Source organism: Oncorhynchus keta, chromosome 28 (genome assembly GCF_023373465.1).
Source record: "Oncorhynchus keta strain PuntledgeMale-10-30-2019 chromosome 28, Oket_V2, whole genome shotgun sequence".
NCBI classification, from domain to species: Eukaryota; Metazoa; Chordata; class Actinopteri; order Salmoniformes; family Salmonidae; genus Oncorhynchus; species Oncorhynchus keta.
In genome coordinates this window covers 34,490,636-34,512,470 of record NC_068448.1, presented here as the reverse complement: position 1 = coordinate 34,512,470, position 21,835 = coordinate 34,490,636, and the positions used below count along the sequence as shown (strand labels likewise).

Here is a 21,835-nt window from a genome sequence, read left to right as displayed (position 1 = left end):
TACAAATGTTTGTCATCAAAATGCCAATTTCATTTGCAATATACTTGTGACTTCCTTATCCCACAGTGTGTCTGTCCAGACTCTTCCAGAGAGATCCTGCTTCATCATGTACGAGTTCTGGCAAGACCGTCTCTCCTGGATGAGGTACATAGATGTAAAAAAAGGTTTATTTTGGCTGTCCCCATAGAAGAACCCTTTGAATAACCCTTTTTGGTTCTAGGAAGAACCATTTTGGTTCTGAGTTCAATGTAGAACATTTTCCACAGAGGGTTTTACCTGGAACCAAAAAGGGTTCTCCTATGGGGACAGCCGAAGAAACCCTTTTTTCTAAGAGTGTAGTCCCAACAGTTTCAAATGAATTGACTGAATGAAAATGGATTTGCACCCATATATAGCCATTCAGAATTCTTCCAAATTCAGTTTTCCTACAAAATGCCTTGATTAAGATGGGATGTTGCAATGCTGTTGGACTTAAAGACATTCTACAAAGCCTTATTGACGGTATGACAAAGCACTGACAGTCCAGGGCCACCCATTGACTCCTCTGTCCCTGCTCTCCATCCCTTCCTCCTACAGTTACCTGCAGTCCCCCATCAGCAAGACATTCCAGCGCTGTATCATTGACGTACTGGAGGACCCTGAAATGGTTGCCACCATGCTCCTCCCAGGTAAGTGTCATGTGGGGGATGGATTTTTGGGAGTGGATGAGGTAGGGATGGGTGAAAGGAGAGATAAGGAATGCCTCTGGGAGCTCAGAGGGACAAAGACTCAAACCCACTGGAGAGGATGTGGTAATGCATACCGTTTTTTGATGTTCATACAGTATATTGTTGTCAATAGATTAGAAATATGATGCTCATATGTAAACAACCAGTCTATTTATTTTGTTAATTTGTTTTTTTTCAGCATCTTGGTGGATTATGAATAACAACTGACGGAAGTAAAGTTCCCATTGAAACCATGATATTCAAAACAATAAGAGAAAGTGTTTTATTCGTACATTTGACTGTTTCTACTGATATGCTTTGCTTCCTTTGTTTACCGCAGCATACTAATGACTATTTCCTAGACAATATGCTGTGTGTTTGCTGTTATTGTCATAATTTGAGATGAACTTATGCACGACTTATCTATGCCTGTTCAGTTAAATCAGTCCAAAAACATAATGCGTGAGAGAGAAAGCGTTTTGAAATATTGCAATAACTATTGTGTTATTGAAATCCATATCATTATAATAAGTATTTATTTTGCTGTGCATCTTTCGATACATTGACATGTCTTGTATGAGTTTAGATGTAGAAATAGATGTACAAGAACAAAAACATTTGCATGAATTTGAATGATTTCCCAATGCTACTTTGTTACTAGCCTCGAAATAGACATTGTTTACTAGTAAGCTAATTGATACCACATTGCTTTAGCATTCCATGATGTACTTTGTTAGTTACCTCAAATGTGTATACATATTGATCATTCAATATGGTCATTCAGTACTCACATTCCTACTAAAATAACAGCAGATTACTAACTACAGAGGTAGAGTTTACCAGTGTCCAATTGTTCTACCTGTTGTATTGTGCAATGTTGAACCCTAGCTCATAAAAAAAAGGTAAAATAACAAAGTACCACTACAGTGATTTCCAATGTGCTTCTTAGATATAATGTTGTCACAGATCGGTTGGTTCACACCCAACCCTGAATTGGATATCGTATTAATACTTACTGTATGTCACTCATGCACTTTAGTTGTGAATGGAGCTATATTTTTTGCCGATGCTATGGATATGGATGGATAAGTATGTGGACGGATAACATGGTAGGTTTTCAGTCACTTTACTACATTTGTAATATTAATAATGTAATCATATTTAATGTCACACTCCAGTTTCCGATTCATCTCGTTTATCACCTGATTTACTCAACAAAGGCACATCTCAATAGGTGGTTCAGATATCCTCATTACATGGTACAAGTGGGGGGGGCTTTCTTCTTTTGTTCTCTATTGCTCCTCTATTATTCCCGTAAGCAAGCGGGGAGGCCGATGACATCAGAAGGCGCCATAAGACCAACTCCTTGAATGGCCTACTTAATGAGGTTTGCACATGTATCTGAAAAACACTATTTTGCTCAAAACACATTATTTTGGCTCTTACGTGTGTCTACATTACTGTGTTCATATGTGGGATATTGTTTTTCAACAGAAAATGTTAAAACATTTGGAGTGGATCTTTAATATGCTATATTAAATCTTTAATATTATTGAAATATCAATTCCAAGGGCTGAACCTGCACTGCTATCCCTCAGCTTAAACAAATCAATGCCATCAACATTAATTATCCAGCATTATTTATGGGATTATTTGTTTATGGGAGTATTTGTTTTCTGTGGTGAAGAAAAAAATATGCAGCCAACATTATGTGTGCAGAACAAAACAAACCCACATTGTATTTTTTGAATAGTTTATCCCTGTTAGTATGAGAGTAATCACTTATGGATAGAATACAAGTCTGAGAATCTTAATGAAACTGAAGGTAATTCACATATTGTTAATGATTATTAGTAGATATTTTGTGATTTGAGTGTTGATCATGTCAAATGGGGATGAATTAGTCATGTCCAGTTGAGGATGAACGAATATGTCCCTGCTATTCTGTACTGTAGTTGTTCTTCAGTCGTCCAACATTTGAAATCAATGTTACAATAATTATGTGGATGCTATGTTTTTTTTTGTTGGCATGAATTAAAGCTAATGACTTGACCATTTCACATCATTATTGATTCACACCAATACAGCTAAGTGCATGTACAGTGCTATGGGTATATGATGCAATTCACAGACAACTCTAACTAGAATTTATAATAATGTGTCATATTATGACATGATATCAAATATGTCATGAGGTGAAAACCAGTATTTGACCTCATTGATTTGTTTAGCATACAGTGATGGTTTACATTATGGGCTCGACTCAATCCATATTGTGGATGTCTAGTGCTATAGTGTGATTGAAATGTAAAGATAATGCTCCCGTGTTCGCGGAGATGCCTTCATATGCAGTAAACGCTGCATTTGTGGGCTCAATTCAAAATGATCTTTACATTTAAATTGAGCTATAACACTGACCTTCTGCAGTACTGAGCCCTATATCCCTGTCTGGAGGACTGAAGTATGACAACAAGAGATGCATTAAACCCTGTACATACCATTATTCCACAACAACAGATCAATTCCTCAGTAACTAATCTGAGAGGTTTCAAAAATGGTGCTTTACCTCCAGCTGTCTCAGAATCCTATTTAGAATAGCTTTTTGAAAATAAAAATGTACATACCATAAACCTAATAATAGGTCTATAGTATAAGCAGCTGCAGACTTTGATTTTTAAGAGCTCCGAGTTGAATATGGAGCAGTTCAACCAAGCAGACTTGGTTCCGTGCTTCTGGATTTCTACTGATGTTTAAGCCTGTTAGGGAGCCCAATTCTGATATTTTGACCAATTATTGGCAAAAGGTCAGATCTGATTGGTCAAAAGACCAGTTAGTGACAAATGAAACCATTTGTCTTGCTCGTCTCTCACATCTTAGTTCAGCATTTGGCTATAAATCCAGAACCATGAGTCAGTCACGTAGACAAAGGGGATGTTTTCTGGCAGAGGGAGCAAGTCTCATTAGTACATTATATGATTTTAGTTACATGGCTAGATACACTGGATAAACAATATAACAGCAATTTTCCACCACAGACAATAATAATTTACAATAAGTTAATCTGTTTGTCCAAAGCATTAGAAAAGACTCAAGTTATCCAATACTTGTAGGATTGATGGGTTCTCTTATGTTTCGTATCAAAGATAAAAATGAATCATTCCACTATGACAGAACCAGTGGAAATTTAAGATAGCAGAGGCAGAACAACAGTCTGATACAGCAGCAGCAGCAGTCGTCCACTGAGATACAGTAAATCCTTCCTCTGTCCCTAATCCCATCCCTCTACTATCTTATTTGACAAGTTTTCTATATCAGCCAATGTAAGGAACACACAAGCTGCTAGCTTCATAGGCTATTCACAGTATGCCCATAACTATAATAAGATGATTATTGTGTGTGTGAGAGAGAGAAAGAGAGAGAGAGAGATCTGGGAAGATGAGATGCATCAACATAAACAGAAGGGGAACAATCCTCCTGGTTCCCTACTGGATAAGCAACAAAACAGCGGAAATCTGGAAAACTACAGAGGAAGGATTTGTCAGGGAAAGTACTTCACCCCTTATTTGGAGGTCATTGCCATTTGATTTTGAATGTTAGATTTGGCTATGTCATCATAGGTACACTTCAACTATGACAGACAAAATGAGAAAGAAAAATCCAGAAAATCACATTGTAGGATTTTTAATGAATTTATTTGCAAATTAAATGACTAATTAGTGACCTTAATTCATCAATCAAGTACAAGGGTGGAGCGTAAACCTGTGACACTCGGCCCTCTGTGGAATGAGTTTGAGTCCATTAGTCCAAAATTTATTAGTCCAAAATTTCAAATGAGAGGATTCTATTGGACGAATTCAGGTATGTTTATCCCCGTTTCGTTCCTTTTACTTGAGTTTGTGTTTGAGTTTATTTTTATTTTTTTACAGGGACATTGCACATTAATTAACGTTTCAGTAAAAGTGCTGGTTTTAGCCAGCCAGCTAATTTTCAAGCGCAGTCCCTGGGCAGGTTATTAAAAACAATTACAATAACAATACAGCCAATCATTGAGCAGTGAGCACACGCAGAGCAACATAGAACAAGCAAGACGTAGCATGCAGACAGAGTAACATAGCACAAAAAGCAACAAGTCAAAATATATAAAAGCAACAAAATGTTTCCAAACCTCACAAGCTACAGACAACATGGAAAGCGGCAATACACAACTAGGGATTATGTTCACAAATCTGATTGGCCTTTAGCCATGTCTTCATGTTTTTTGTGAGAGTGTGATAGGTGGTGCAGTTACAGTATGTGTCTGATGGCAGTGTATTCCAAACATGTGAAGCTCTCACAGAGAAAACAGATTGACTAAAGGTGCTTTTCCTTAAGGGAACTATACAGTCACCTCTCATGGCAGACCTTGTGGATCTGCTGCTATATGTTTGGGTTTTCTGTTTAACAAAAGCACTGAGTGGAGGGGGAGCCAGGCCATTTAGGATCTTGAATACAAAACATGTGTCGGTGTATTGCACAATCATTTTCCTACTTAAGAGCTCATACTTCCTGAGGATGTAACAGTGATGATGGCTATTGGGCTTCCTATCAAGCACTTTGAGAGTATGTTTGTAGACAGACTGAATGGGTTTTAATGCTGTACAGCAAGCTTAGGCCCAACTAGTCAAGCAGTATGTTAAGCGAGGGAGTATCATAGATTTGAAGTACAATTTTGCTACCTCTGTAGTCAAACAATTTCGTATAAATTGGAAATTAGCTAGGTTGAATTTGGTTATTTGAATGACCTTTTCACATGCTTTTTAAAAGAGAGTTGTAATCAAGTACGATGCTAAGGTATTTAAAATCAGTAACTACCTGGAGCTTCTCCCCTGACACATATACATATTGCTCAGTAGCATCAGTTGCTCTCTTTGTGAAGAACCCGCAGACAGTTTTTTTCACATTGAGATGCAAACATGAGTCACTGAGCCACTTTATAACCTGGACTATTTACAGAAGTGAGTTCTTGTGCAGCTTGTTGTTTGCTCTTTGCATGCACATATATCACTGTATCATCTGCATACATTTGAACTTCAGACCCAGTACAGACAGAAGGCAGATCATTAATGTACATGCTGAACAGGAGGGTCCCCAGTATTGACCCTTGGGGCACACCCACATCATAGCTAAGAGTGGGCGACAGCTCATTGCTCACTCTGACACACTGAGTTCTGCCTTCAAGGTATGATTTCATCCATCTCAAGGCATCGGGGGGAAAGTTGAACTTGGACAATTTTGTGATAAGAACCTCATGGTTAACAGTACCCCCCCCCCCCCTTATTATTATGGCCGACATGCATACCCTTGGAAGCACCCCCTAGTTTTTTAGGAAAAGTAGAGTCCAGCCCAAACACATCTTTGGCTTTAATGTTCTTTAGTGGGCCAATCATCTTGTTCACCTCTTACTCAGAAACCTCCCTTATGATGAGGACAGGTTGAGTGTCATTCACTAGCACTGAGCCCAAGAAACCAGTGGAGGGGTTCTGTGTCAGTACCCTGACAGAGTCAATCAAGTAGTAATTGAAGGCTATTGCTATTTCGACTGCATCCTGTGTAAGATTGTCATTCACCATGATTTCTAGTCTTTTTGTGGTGTTACTATGGTCTTTCCCTCTTTTTTAGATTCTCCCAGATCAATATAGAATTTCCCTTTCCTTCACCAACTATGTCAATAAAAACGTTTGCCTTGGCCTGTCTGATTTCTTTCATCACTTTATTTCTCAACATGGTAAACCTACGTCTGTCATGATCTAATTTGGACTTTAGGGCTGTTTTTAGAGCATGATCTCGTTCTTTTATCAGTTTCCAGATTTCTCCATTTAGCCAAGGAAGAGTGCTCGTTTGGCCAGGTTTGGATTTGATTTTCTTTAGGAAGCCATTTATTGTAGTCTGGATTGTGGATAGAAACACCTGACTATCAGCTTCCACATCAATATAGGACAATATATCATTCCAGTTAATTCCCTTAATTCTGTTCAATAAATGTTTTTCAACAGAATCGGTGGAATGAATACACCCCTGATCACACACAAACACAGTTCACTTTCATAGCAGCCACATACAAACAGCATGATCACTTCTCTAGTTAATTCCTTCTCGCATCTACGCACTCCTCCTCTCACCTTTTCCCTTTGCTTCAGTGCACAACACTTCAACTGTCTGTGACCAGGCGAAAAAACCTTTCCAAGCCAAACCTTCATATCATAACCACTACACACAGTCTACATAGTTGTCACCATATTAGCTAACATCAGTCAACATAGCTAATAGAACTAACACATTAGTAAACCTGCTACAATCATACAGTACAGTGTACAGTTAGCAAGCAGTTTAGCAGTTACACCAGCAGGCCCCGGTGGCAATAAATTAATAAAACCAAAAGCTTTCCTTGACTTGGAAAAAATCCAGTGTTGGATAGCCATAGCCAGCTAGCTAACATAGCATCCCTCTATGTTTGAGCTGGATGTTTGAGTAGGCTAAACTAGCTAGCAGCATTCGCTAGCTAAGTGAAAGTTAAAAACAAATACAACTAAATATCTCTCTCTTTCTCTCCCTCTCTTGCTTCTCCTTCATTTTTAAATAAATACACTTGTTCAATACTGTTCAACTATTGTCTTTCTCTGACTCAACTACTCAACACATTTTATACACTGCAGTGCTAACTAGGTGTAGTGTGTGCTTTCAGTTCTAGATTCATTCTCTGATCTTTTGATTGGGTGGACAACATGTCAGTTCATGCTGCAAGATCTCTGATAGGTTGGAGGACATCCTCCAGAAGTTGTCAAAATTACTGTGTAAGTCTATGGAAGGGGGTGAGAACCATTATAACGTTTTTAAAGATTCACTGTTTGAAATTCACTGAGGACGATGATCCTCCTCTTCCTCCTCTGAGGAGCATCCACTGGTGGTGGTGGTGGTGGAGGTGGTGGTGGTGGTGGTGGTGGTGTGTGTGTGTGTGTGTGTGTGTGTGTGTGTGTGTGTGTGTGTGTGTGTGTGTGTGTGTGTGTGTGTGTGTGTGTGTGTGTGTGTGTGTGTGTGTGTGTGTGTGTGTGTGTGTGTGTGTGTGTGTGTGTGTGTGTGTGTGTGTGCGAGTGTGTGAGGAGAGAGAGAGAGAGAGAGAGAGAGAGAGAGAGAGAGAGAGAGAGAGAGAGAGAGAGAGAGAGAGAGAGAGAGAGATTTATGAAAATATTAAATATCCTCTGTATAATGGAGTGGCCAGTTTCTCTTTTAATTAATTTTACTGACAGAGTTAATGGCAGGAGAAAATACAGTTGTTATGATCGTCAGATGGGAAACATGGATCAAGTTACCCCGTGCTTTATTACAATAACCCCCCAAGAGGAGGAGGATGGAAGACCAGATATAGGATGGGGGAAAGGAAAACCAGAGGTTGAAAAGAGGCAGTGAAAGACAATAAGGAGGTACTGTGGGATTGAGAGTAGATGTGGAGAAGGGAGGGAGGATGAGGGGCAGTGTGTAATTCCATATGGAAAACAAGATCAAGGCATGGGAGCATTGCAATTGGGGTTTGAACAAACTGTAATTGTAATCAATTAATCATAATACTCAGAACAATTAATTAACTTGAATCAAAACAAATGAGGTGATTGTTGCTTGAGTAACAATCATCAAAAATGTGTTGAGAAATTGACTTAATATGTTAGTTTAAAGACGACTGTTCTTTTTCCTATAGGCGCTGTCTCTTTAAATTTACCCATGATCCTTTTAGAATTTTTGTCTGGATTTAGGAAGTAATTTTAGTATTACAACTCTTACAATATTATTTGTGAGTAAGTCTTTGCAATGAATGATCAATGTTGCAAAAGGGGATCCTATTCCCCTAAAAATTCTACTTCGATAGTTATACACCGTTAGTTAAACCTGTGTTACTACTTCAACCTTTATAAATATTTTAGTCGCTAGTCAACATACGGGCATTCAGAAGGCTTGTTGTCTAGGCTACTCGCTGAGAACGAAGTTTCTCCATTCACGCCTAGGGGAAAGTCCCCGGACACATGGCAGAAAGTGCCCTGCGTTGGTTCGCAGTTACCCGGCTTGTGCGTTACCATTTGTGGCTAAGATGTTCCATGGGACGGAGCTTGGTTCTCACGAGTCTCCTTTGTCAGTGCGATAGAAATGCAAGTAATACTAGCGCATGAACAGAACGGGGCTCATTCTCAGAATGCACTTTTATGAAAATGCACCATTGGTGAAAACATACTTGTGCGGCCAGCTTGGATGTAGCAAAACAGAAATGACCAGCATAATCAGGTTATCTAGGTGAATGCATATGTTATACTGCCATCTAGTGGAGATAAGTAAAACACACACAGCTTGTATATATGGTGATGACTCAGAATATGACAGCCAAGGTTTCAATGTCACATTCAATCATCACACGTATCCATATATTATTAGGGGTTAAAATGTTTGGTTACCTCCATATCCCTTGTAGTCATTGGTTAGGTGGGTCAAAGAGTAAGAAGCAAGGATTGTACCCCAAGGGAAATACAGTAGCTCCCTGTATGTATTTGGACAGTGCTTTCTTAAGCTTTATACTCCATCAAATAAATGTTCATCCACTCTATTTGAACCATTCTATTTCCCCCAATAATCTTTCAGCAAGGGAGAGAGAACAAAGACATTGGATTTTCCCATCATGGCCACTAGATGGAGTGCCGTAGCTTTTGCATCCTTTGTCCATGTGTCACGCTCGCATCAAAGTACATAGCCACACTGCATGCACGCACGCACACACACACAGCCCAAAAGCTGACAATGACCTAGTTCCACCCTCTCTGAGCTGAGCTCTCTATCTCTCCCATCATTCATCATAAGTGGGCGTAGGCTAGGTAGCAGCATCACTATCACCACATCAAGCACCACACTAGGTCTGCTGCCTCCTCTCCTGCACTACAGTATCACACTGGCGAGAGGGAGAGAAAGGGGATGAGAGATAGAGATAGAGGGAGAGAGCGAGAGAGAGACAGAGTGTATGAGAGAGAGAGCGTGTGAGGGTAAAAGAAGGAGGTAGACATCGGAGTAGAGAAAGAGAGGTGTGAGAAAGACAGAGAGAGTGAGAGACAGTTGAGGGGAAGCGTAGGGAGGAGGAAGAGAGAAAAAAGAAAGGAAGGAAAAGGAGAGAAGGGGGCTAAAGGAAGACAGGATGGCAGAGCCAGAGCTGAAATCACAGAGCAGCCTGGAGAGCTTGAAGAAGGCAGCCGAGGGCCAGGAGAAGATGGAGGGTAGGTACACCGCTACAGAATAACACACACACACACACACACACACACACACACACACACACACACACACACACACACACACACACACACACACACACACACACACACACACACACACACACACACACACACACACACACACACACACACACACACACACACACACACACACACACACACACACACACGCCTAGCCTAGCCTAGACACCACATGGTGCAGGGTTGCATCAGTCGCTCATAGGCTGCTGCATGATCTGGTGCAGCAGTGGAAGCATGCATTTATGGATATATATATATATGTATTTGTCATGCACAGCTATCAGGCTATTACTCAGTGAGGTGGTATGGGGGTCAGCTAGGGTTTTCTAATATAATGTGATTCCTTGCAGGGATATGTTATGACCCCCCCCATGCTGCTTGCATCCTCATGGTAGGCTGTTGAGAACAAGTTCTCATTTGCATCCCTGGCAAGATAAAGCATTGTGAACAGACAACTTACACATGGATGGCAATAGCCTATATACAGTCAAAAGGCATGAGGAGGTTTACAATTTTGCAGATTAACACTGGTGATAAATGATCAGATGGGCATGTACAGGTAGAGATATTGGTGTGCAAAAGAGCAGAAAAGTAAATAAATAAAAACAGTATAAAAACAGTATGGGAATGAGGTAGGTGAAAAAGGGTGAGCTATTTACCAATAGACTATGTACAGCTGCAGCAATCGGTTAGTCGGATAGCTGATGTTTGAAGTTGGTGAGGGAGATAAAAGTCTCCAACTTCAGCGATTTTACCTTCCAGTCACAGGCAGCAGAGTACTGGAACTTTTTAGGGATGATCAGTGAGATACACCTGCTGGAGCGCGTGCTACGGATGGGTGTTGCCATCGTGACCAGTGAACTGAGATAAGGCGGAGCTTTACCTAGCATGGACTTGTAGATGACCTGGAGCCAGTGGGTCTGGCGACGAATATGTAGTGAGGGCCAGCCGACTAGCATACATCGCAGTGGTGGGTGGTATAAGGTGCTTTAGTGACAAAACGGATGGCACTGTGATAGACTGCATCCAGTTTGCTGAGTAGAGTGTTGGAAGCCATTTGTAGATGACATCGCCGAAGTCGAGGATCGGTAGGATAGTCAGTTTTACTAGGGTAGAGTGAAGGAGGCTTTGTTGCGGAATAGACAAGCACTCTGGATTTGATTTTTGATTGGAGATGTTTGATGTGAGTCTGGAAGGAGAGTTTGCAGTCTAGCCAGACACCTAGGTACTTATAGATGTCCACATATTCAAGGTTGGAACCATCCAGGGTGGTGATGCTAGTCCATGCCAGGCCGAAAAAGGCATTTGGTTTTACTCGCGTTTAGGAGCAGTTGGAGGCCACGGAAGGAGTGCTGTATGGCATTGAAGCTCGTTTGGAGGTTGGATAGCACAGTGTCCAATGACGGGCCCGTCTGCATAGCATCGCCCGCAGCAAGAGCAACATCATTGATATATACAGAGAAAAGAGTCGGCCCGAGAATTGAACCCTTTATGGCATAGCCTTCAGTCTATTTACAATACAGGGGCATGTAAAGTCCATGTGCTACTCCTGGACTATCAGTGTGCCAACAATCTCTTCTCGTGAACTCTCCTCTATTCCCCCTTCCTCCTACACCCTTTTCCTCCACCTGCAGCTGAGGCGGTTCCTGACAACCCAGACAAGCCTCCTTCACCGGACAAGCATCCATCCAAGCCTCCGTCCCAATCCACCATTACCGACACAGGCACCGTGGCAGCCACCACCCCTACTGCAGATGCCTCCTCCCCAGCCAAGGCAGCAGGCGGCAAGATCGAGCTGAAGCGCAGCATCACGCTCTTCAATGGCGTGGGCATGATCATCGGCACCATCATCGGCTCGGGCATCTTCATCACGCCCACAGGGGTGGTAAAGGAGGCTGGCTCGGCCGGTCTGTCGCTGGTGGTGTGGGCCGTGTGCGGTGTGGTGTCCACCATGGGCGCCCTGTGCTACGCCGAGCTGGGCACCACCATCACCAAGTCGGGTGGAGACTACACCTACATCCTGGAGGTACGTGTGTGTGTGTGTGTGTGTGTGTGTGTGTGTGTGTGTGTGTGTGTGTGTGTGTGTGTGTGTGTGTGTGTGTGTGTGTGTGTGTGTGTGTGTGTGTGTGTGTGTGTGTGTGTGTGTGTGTGTGTGTGTGTGTGTGCTACTGCATCTGAAGCGGTTGAGATATGCAGAAGCCAAATCTCTGTTGTTCACAAATGGATTAAAAAAGTTGTACTGTATTGTATTGTAGGTGTACGGCGAGCTGGCCGCCTTCCTCAAGCTGTGGGTGGAGATGCTGATCATCAGGCCATCCTCCCAGTACGTGGTGTCGCTGGTGTTTGCCACCTACCTGCTCAAGCCCCTCTACCCAAACTGCAGTGTGCCTGACAGCGCCGCCAAGCTCATCGCTTGCCTCTGCCTCAGTGAGTATAACCAGCACTGCCACCAGAATCGGGTGGCCTGTACATTGCAGAGATAATACTTTTTTATATGTAGTGAACTATATACAAATACTGACACAAACTGTAACACACATTGACCAATCAGGTCTTTCTCAGCCAGCTGCTTGAGTATATATTTGTTACAGCTAAATCTGTATTCACTACAGTATTATTGCTGCAATACACAGGCCTCCTTTTTGTCTTATTTTGGACTCTCCCAGCTGTTAAGGGACCTTTTTTCCCCACTGATCTTCTCTCACTTCTATTTATTTTCTAAAATAACAAATGGCACGAATGAAATAAAATAAAGAAAAACATATGCAATTTAGCTTTAAGAGGTGCAATGATGTTCTCCCTTGCGCTTCCCTCCCTCAGCATCATTGACCTTTGTGAACTGCATCAGCGTGCGGGCTGCCACCAAGGTCCAGGACTTGTTCACTGCGTCAAAGCTCCTGGCCCTGATCATAATCATCGTTTTCGGTTTCATTCAGATCGGTACAGGTAAGGTTCACACATGTACTGGTGTATGTGTGGGTACGTCTGACACGCGTTTGACACACACTCTCCTCCTGTCTATAGGTTAGTGCTTGTTAAAGGTATTTTGCCACGGCTTAGCTAGTTACATGTACTTTATTCATCTGGGTTTTCACCAACAATGTCTTTATAAAATACCAAAGTAAAGCTAAAATTGATTTTGATATTTCTATTGTAATATGTTCATAGACCTATCTGCTGTAAAGGTACGCTATCTGCACCCACCTCATGAATTCAGAGCAAAATAGCTTTGTATGTAAAAACAACCCACCCGTCCGAGAGATATAATGTGCAGCCATCTTTTTCTTCGCACTACATCTGGTCCCGCTGCCAGGCCGGCTAACATGGTGCTGCATGTAGGGTTGCCATGGAAACTAGGCGGTGAGCTTGTCGTGCTGTGCTTTTTAGATTCTGAAGTCTAGAGAGGAGGACAGGGGGAAATACGAAAACACTGCCATCTGAAACTGAGAGGTGTCTGTCTGTTTTTTCAGGTTCCTCTCTCTAGCATCTTCTTCTTATGCAGATGATAAAGTTGAAGAGAAAGACAGAGGGAAAATATCATTCATGATTATTTTTTAAACTCAGAGTAGGAAAGATAGGACCAGAATTGGTCCAAAATCTTGATGAGATTGCCATTTTGCTGTGTTGTAACACCCTTTTGATCTTATTTTAAATGTGCCTTTGATGTAGGATGACCACGAATATCCACAACTCATAAGAGTCTCATTGTTTGCCTCTACAGATGATGTCAATATATTCCAACATGGACAATAAGGACCAAATGCTTCATTGGTATGCGCCCTCCTGCTTGTTCAGGGACAAGAGAGAGAGACAGAGACAGAGAGAGACAGAGACAGAGACAGAGACAGAGACAGAGAGAGAGAGAGAGACAGAGAGAGACAGAGACAGAGACAGACAGAGACAGAGACAGAGACAGAGACAGAGACAGAGACAGAGACAGAGACAGAGAGAGAGAGAGAGAGAGAGAGAGAGAGAGAGAGAGAGAGAGACACAGAGAGAGAGAGAGAGAGAGAGAGAGGGAAACATATGTACAGTATGCAAAGCAGAGTTGATATAACACATGGACCAGGCAATGCTCCAAATCTATTCCAAGTAATGGAAGCCATGCCATTTACACCTGAAATGAAGCGGTAGACAAGGCAGTGGAGTAGAAAACAACCTTCTTCTTTATCACAAAATAAAGTCGATCCTGACAGCATCTTCCCTCGCTGATGTAGGCCTCTATAGTAGGCTCAACACTGGACTGGACCTTGTGTGAATAATTGAGTGGATAGATGTTTCTTATCATCGAAAAGGTCTCCCTCCTCATGTTGAAATGTCAACTGCCAAACATGATGTTTTCAGTGCATCAATGGCAGACGGACTAACCCAGGGTTAGGCGTTTGGGGGGTGCAGCCGGTGTCAAAGAAAATATATTTTCTTTCATTCATTTCTCAAAATGTCATGTCTTTCAGTCAAACATAGTCACACATACAGTCTTCGGGGGGAAAAATACGCTATCTGAAACTTAAAAGGGTTCATCAGCTGTCCCCATAGGAGAACCATTTGAAGAACCCTTTTTGGTTCCACGTAGAACTGTTTTGGTTCCAGGAAGAACCCTTTTGGGTACCATGTAGAACTTTTTTCACAGACTGTTCTACCTGGAACTCAAAAGGGACAGCCGAAGAACCCTTTTTTCTAAGAGTGTAGCAGGTGTGCAACGGCAAAATATATTGGGCCAAATCACTGCAACAATTGTGATTTTTTTAGTTGATGTTCTTTGTGTGTGTGTGTGGACATGTGTGTGTGTGTGTGTGTATCTACCATATTCCATGCAGCAAACATTCGTGCTGTACTGTTTATATTCTCAGTTTGTTGGAGTCAGTCCCTTTTGCCAAGCAGTGATATCAATGCTCCTCTCTTGTCTGTCTAAACAGGTGATGTGCCATACCTGACACCAGAACTGGCGTTTGAAGGCAGCAAATGGGGAGTCGACAACATTGTGTTGGCTCTATACAGTGGACTCTTTGCTTTTGGTGGCTGGTAAGGCCTTCGCAATACAACTTAGGGCATGTTTACACCCAAGTCGTATTAGGTTACAACATAGTAAAATGTTTCAAAATGTTATGCAATGGAAAGCGTAAACAAGCGCTTCTTATTGGACAATTTTAAATAGTGTGCTTCCGTTTTCTTCTGTTTTGTGCCCAGTGAATACGACCCTGGTTTTGTCATCTGACTTTCATCAACCAATAAAGATGATCTGATCATATAGGATGCTTCTTATATACTATGAATGTAATTCCAGTTTTGCAGACTGTAGAAGGTTGATGTTATGCTACTAATCTGATTTAATAATCTAATATTATACTTTTTTATAAAATGTTGTTGTACTATATAATGCGTCATATTCTGTTTCCTCTCCTTTAGGAATTACCTGAATTACGTGACAGAGGAAATGATCAATCCAGAGAGGTGACTTCCCACTGGGCACAGACGTCAAATCTCAATGTCTATTCCACGTTGGTTTAATGTAATTGAATTGAAATGACGTGGAAACAACGTTGATTAAACCAGTGTGTGCTCAGTGGGTTATGTGTTGTGAAGGTTTTATTGAGGATTGTACAGAGTTACCACAACTACCCTGTAAATATGTCTATCACTATGTGTAACATGTGTCCTAACATTTTGATTGTGCTTAATTGCCCTCGATTGACTACACAAGGGTGTTTTTCAATGTGATAATGACAGATCATGACATTTCAGATAGCAGGAAATTCACAGTACTAGTAATCTTATATACAATATTTTTCAAATATCACATTCATACAATTTAACAATAGAATAATCACATTGAATACAGTCATGAAATTGCATGAAATGAAACATAAATACAGTTGACTCAAATAACCTCAGATTGGATTGGCTGACACATTATGAGCGCTTCTCCATGACATCATCTGTCATTGATGACCTTTGACCTTGATTCCAGAAACCTGCCACTGTCCATCATTATCTCCATGCCCATTGTGACTGTGGTGTACGTACTGACCAATCTGGCCTACTTCACCACTATCCCCCCGAGTGTGATGGTCGAGTCCGAGGCAGTAGCTGTGGTAAGGATGGCTTTATTAAAACATCATGTTTTGGGAGCAGGAAAACAGTGCACTGATATTCCCTTTTTCATTCATAATGTGCCTGTCGTTTATTTTGCTAACAAAAAGGCAACAGGGGACAGCATAATAATAGCAAAGATAAAAAGATTGAATGTGAATTGGCGTATTGAATGGTAACCCTTTCCCATTACAGATCTTTGGGGAGTACCATCTTGGTGTGATGTCCTGGCTCATCCCTGTCTTTGTGGGGCTGTCCTGCTTCGGAGCGGTCAACGGAAGCCTGTTCACCTCGGCACGGTCTGTATCTGTTCTACACACAGATAACTCTGCAAAGAGTGTGTGTAGATCTGTGTGTGTGGTTGTGTGTGTTTAATCTAGTCATTTGATACTTTAATTAAAGGCTGGAGATTGTATCAAAATGCTCAATTATGAGGGTTTGCCTGTCTGTCTCATAGGCTGTTTTATGCTGGCGCTCGAGAGGGTCAGCTCCCTGCTGCACTGGGATTGGTCCACACTGACCTCTTCACTCCAGTGCCCTCCCTCATTTTCACGGTGAGTCCTGCCATTGGTCCCTAAATTGGTTTAAAATGTAAATTGGTTTCAAATTTTGAGATCCAATTTGAGAACTCACAATTGGGCAAGGCTAAAATCAGAGTCATCAACTCAAATCAATCTGGCATAGATCATTAGTTGGTAAATACAGTACATCACAACATTTTACATAGTAACCAAATAGCAGTTATTCCCATCGCAATGCATTTTTTATTGTCTTTAAAAAAAAGTGTCATGGTAATGTTTTACAGAAAAAAAGGCAAATTTATAGTCAACGCAAGAATGCAAGAATGCAATTACCTACCCCACAATTTGACTATAGATTAGGTTTAATGCATCAGCCAAATGTCTCCCTGCAGTGTTTCCTGTCCATGCTGTATGCCTTGTCCAAGGACATCTTCTCGGTCATCAACCTGTTCAGCTTCTTCACCTGGCTGTGTGTGGGCATGGCCATTGCCGGCTTGCTGTGGCTCCGCTGGACCAAGCCAGAGCTCAGGAGACCCATCAAGGTACTGTTACTGTAATAAGACCTGTTTGAAAACTCTTCAAATGCATCCTTCCTTTATCCCTTCCTTGAATTAATCACTGATCTGATATGTCTGGATTGGTGTACACCAGATGTCCTATGCATTGCTTTCAGCAGTTACTTACATGTCATGTCAGATCAGTGATTACTTTAAGGAAGTGAGAAAGGATGGATGTATTTTAAGACGATAAAACGGCCTACTTAAAGATGCACTATGTTGAAATTGCTCTACCATTTCCTGTTTGGTAAAATTCAAATAGATTGCTTAATTTTAATTTATGCGACAAGAGAATAAGTGTAGCATCTAAACTGCTGTGAAATATATTTTCCATAACTAAAAACATTGTATTTTTAGCAGTTTGAAGCTGGTGTACAAAAAAAAAAAAACTTAAGAAAGGGAAGCAGAGAAATAGCCCACATAGAACAGATCCACTGCTTCTTAGACTTGCTTTCAATGAGAATGACAGATCTATAACTCACATTTCTATGTGAATTTAGTTGGGTGACCCAAAACGTTACAATTCAAATGAGTAACCGGAGAAAGTAAAAAATAATGTTTTCCATGCAACAAGATAGCACGATTGAAGTGATATGAAGCCGAGTTTCTTTTAGTTCCATCCTGTAACCGTTGGGTTTGTGTACATGAATCTAATTTTCCCTGGCAGATTTGGTTGGTGGTCCCTGTGGTGTTTGTGCTGGGCTGTGTCTTTATGATCGTGGTGTCCTTCTGGGCAGCTCCCTTTGAGTGCCTGATAGGCAGCGGGATCATCCTCACTGGTATCCCCGCCTATCTCCTGGGGTACAAGTGGAAGAAGCCCCACGTTGTAAAGAAGATCCTAGGTGAGCTGGTCATGTGGTTTCTGTTACTGTTACTGGCTTAGTTCAAATGTGGGTAGCACCACTGATGTACTTACTGTATGTGGAGGCAAACTCATAAATCACAATGTATCACTCCTGATGTGTCAAATGTGTCATTATACATCAATTGCTTGAGTGTGAACTAGGCCTTTATGTAATGGGTTGTCAAGGCTGGAGATACATTTGTGACTGGTTATATGATATTACCATTAGCAGCCATTTCTGTTTTTGCACTTCGCAAACTGTTTTGTGTCTAAGGTTAACATCCAGTTAAATTGGTTTCCAACCGATTTACTTATTTTTACTCAGATAAAAACATTCCATCTTTTCCCAAAAATTATATAAAACAAAAAGTAAAGAGGTTTAAAGGAAGAAAAAACATTAAAAAAAACATTGAATTTTAAATAGTTACACATATGCTTCTAAAAATGGTGCAAACTTTCCATTGGTGCAAATGAAATGTGTCCTTCGGAGTGTTAAAGACAACTAAAAAAGAAATAATGCGAAATGGCTGTTTTCTTTCCTCAGAGATCTTTACTCTGTTCTGCCAGAAGATTTTTATGTCTGTTCCAGAAGAGCGGGAAGAGAAGGAATCAGTCGAAGTAGCTGAAGAAGTCGAAACAACAAAGGATGACTGAGTCAATCTATTAGTTGGAAAATTACATGTTTACACTCATTATTGCTTTTGTGACAGAGTTCCATGACTCTTGGTAACATAGGGTTAATACATATAGGGTTTATATGTATGCTTCAGTGTACATATTTTGTATTTTACATGCATTTTCATACTGTATCATCCCTTTGTACTCTCTCCAGTAATTCAATTCCAGTTATTCCACTTTCCAGTCGTATAGAGTACTTCAAACATCCTCACATTTTATCTTACCTAACCTTTTGTATATGATTTTTTTAACCTATTTTGTTCTTCAGTATTCAATAGACCTGGATTAAGCTAACAAAAAGAGGAGTCAGGAAACAGACAAAATAGTCATATTTTCATCAAGTTTTGGTATGCTCCTCAGACAATCATCCAAATCTAGATAACTACACTACCGGTCAAAAGTTTTAGAACACCTACTCATTCAAGGGATTTTCTTTGTTTTTACTATAACATAACATGGAATCCCATAGTAACCAAAAAAGTGTTAAACAAATCAAAATATATTTTATATTTGAGATTCTTCAAATAGCCACCCTTTGCAATGATAAAAGCTTTGCAAAACGATTGGCATTCTCTCAACCAGCTTTCCCAACAGTCTTGAAAGAGTTCCCACATATGCTGAGCACTGGTTGGCTTCTTTTCCTTCACTCTGTGGTCCAACTCATCCCAAACCATCTCAATTTGGTTGAATCGGGGGATTGTGACGTTCAGGTCATCTGATGCAGCACTCCATCACTCTCCTTCTTGGTAAAATAGCCATTAAACAACCTGGAGGTGTGTTGGGTAATTGTCCTGTTGAAAAACAAATGATAGTCCCACTAAGCCCAAACCAGATGGGATGGCGTATCGTTGCAGAATGCTGTGGTAGCCATGCTGGTTTAGTGTGAATTCGAAATAAATCACAGACAGTGTCACCAGCAAAGCACCCCCACACCATAACACCTCCTCCTCCATGCTTTATGGTGGGAAATACACATGCATAGATCATCTCAAAAATCATCTCAATCTCAAAAATAACATTTATTTTCATTTGTTAAACGCTTTTTTGGTTACTACATGTTTCCTTGGTGTTATTTCATAGTTTTGATGTCTTCACTCTTAAAATACAATGTAGAAAATAGTTTAAAAAAAAAAAAAGAATAAACCTTGAATGAGTACGTGTTCTAAAACTTTTGTAGTAGTGTATGTATTTAACTTTTGATTTAAATGATTTATTAACCCCACTTTAACTGAAGGTATGTATTTAACTCAGTGTATTTGAATGAACCATCTAGTGCAGGGTGTCAAACTCATTTCGCATCGTGGGCCACATACGGCCTAGGGAGATGTCAAGTGGGCGGACCATTAAAATTATACCATACTCTGCTATAAATAACCAAAATATCATGTCTTTCCTTTGTTTTGGTGTAAAGAAGCACAAGAACATTAGGAAAATATTGAAATTTAATGAACTATCCTTTTACAAAACATTTCATGAAACACCTCATATTTCCTTAGACAAATGTGCAATTTACTTTTATCATTCACAAATATGCATTGCAACTGATCCCACTGATTGTACAAAGGCACAAAACTTTAATTGGTACTGAAAAATATAGTAATGCACTTTAAGATTAAATGAGACTTTTAAAGAAAGGACTTTTTAAACCACTTACACATACGCATATAAAATCTAAATGTAATCCCTGCGTACACCTTACAAACTAAGGAGAGTGATTTTAAATGTGTAATGAAGAAAGTGTTCGCCTGTCCTGTAAATCTGTAAACTTCATACATGAAACATACATACACATACAATACATACTGAAAATGTATGGAGTTGTATGAACAGTAGAATTCCATCACACAACTTTTGTTTTGAAGCTGCTGACTAACATTAAAGTGCACATTTTTTAAATCACCACAGTAATATTATATTCCTTCAATACCGAAACTTGTTGCAAACACACCAAGCACAAAGGTTTTCCGTGCATCTCTGTAAATAAATAGGACGTGGTCCATTTTTCTTTGAAAATTCTACACTCCTTATCTACTTTTCTCCGTTTGGATAACGACATTTTGGCTAATGAGGGTGTAGCGGAGAGGTAGAGACCAAGGTATTAACAACGTCGTAACAAGCAGCAGATGGCGCATTGATACCGTCTGCTGTTTTCAGTCTGTCTCAGTGATGCGGCTTGTCTTCTACTCTGATGGAAAGAGTGCTCCCCTTAGCGGATAATCCATGAATTGCAGCGAATTAAAAATATTAATTCCATGTCTTTTATGCATTTTTTCCACTTTCAAATTATCCTGCGGGCCTGATCGAACCTCATTGAGGGCCGGTTCCGGCCCGCGGGCCGTATGTTTGACACCCCTGATCTAGTGCTCACTTAATGTGATTGAACAATGGCCATCCATCTATGAGAAACACATCAATTGATTCAGGTAACTCATACAGTACATTCTGTCCCTTGATTTTGGAGTGTAATGTCCGTTATGTAATGTTAACATGATTTATTTGTGCACTGTATTGCTACAACCAGTTTAAAATGCGATGTTTGGAACACATAGTCATTTCCCATACTCAAATTCACTTTGAAACCTTTTCAAATTGAATCGGCAGAGCACTATTTGAAGCACATTAGTGGATTTCTTCCGTGTTGTATTCTGATGTGTTGCCTTAAGGTTATTGTTACACAGGTCAGTTGCTTGTATTGATACTCAATGCCCTGTTACTTCTCAGTTCCTATGTCAAACCATGCCTTCATGATATTGTTGTAAGCATTGTTTTATGTTATTCGATACAAGCAGTTGTGAATATGGCATCAAGCCAGTCAACCAACTTCTTGTGTCTCAACTTTCTACCATACATTTTTTAACCATTGTATTCGGTGAAGACATTTGTATCAATGTTTTGTATTGTTTGTACTCATCAGATACCATGCCAGATGTCTGATGTCCACATTGAGCTAGCATGACTATTTCGCAACTGATGTATATCTTTGTCATGTCAGTCCAGAATTAATGTTGTGAGCATCGTAAGTGGATATTGGAGGGTCTTTTCTCTTTTGAAGGAGCGATTGCTGTAAGCGCAGATCTAAGACCAGCTGTCCCTACCCCAGTCCAAACCTTGTCTCACC

At 40.6% G+C, this 21,835-nt stretch overlaps 2 protein-coding genes across 2 annotated transcripts in view; both read left to right on the top strand.

Annotated features, from left to right (window-relative positions):
• LOC118361089 (N-terminal EF-hand calcium-binding protein 1-like) overlaps positions 1-2,759 on the top strand; it is a 34,943-nt gene extending 32,184 nt beyond the window's left edge. Inside the window, exons 11-13 of the mRNA XM_035740842.2 lie at positions 67-144; positions 577-668; positions 907-2,759. Coding sequence (XP_035596735.1) covers positions 67-144; positions 577-668; positions 907-935 — 199 coding nt within the window. The 3' untranslated portion in view covers positions 936-2,759. The remainder of the gene's footprint in view (positions 1-66; positions 145-576; positions 669-906) is intronic.
• Positions 2,760-9,609: 6,850 nt separating this feature from the next.
• Positions 9,610-19,987, top strand: LOC118360586 (large neutral amino acids transporter small subunit 1-like). The gene is made up of 12 exons (XM_052482872.1): positions 9,610-9,988; positions 11,662-12,053; positions 12,283-12,454; positions 12,848-12,973; positions 14,944-15,049; positions 15,434-15,478; positions 15,996-16,119; positions 16,313-16,416; positions 16,575-16,671; positions 17,031-17,180; positions 17,863-18,037; positions 18,584-19,987. The coding sequence occupies exons 1-12, from the start codon at positions 9,910-9,912 to the stop codon at positions 18,691-18,693; spliced, it is 1,680 nt and encodes a 559-aa protein (XP_052338832.1). The 5' UTR covers positions 9,610-9,909; the 3' UTR covers positions 18,694-19,987.
• Positions 19,988-21,835: the final 1,848 nt, after the last annotated feature.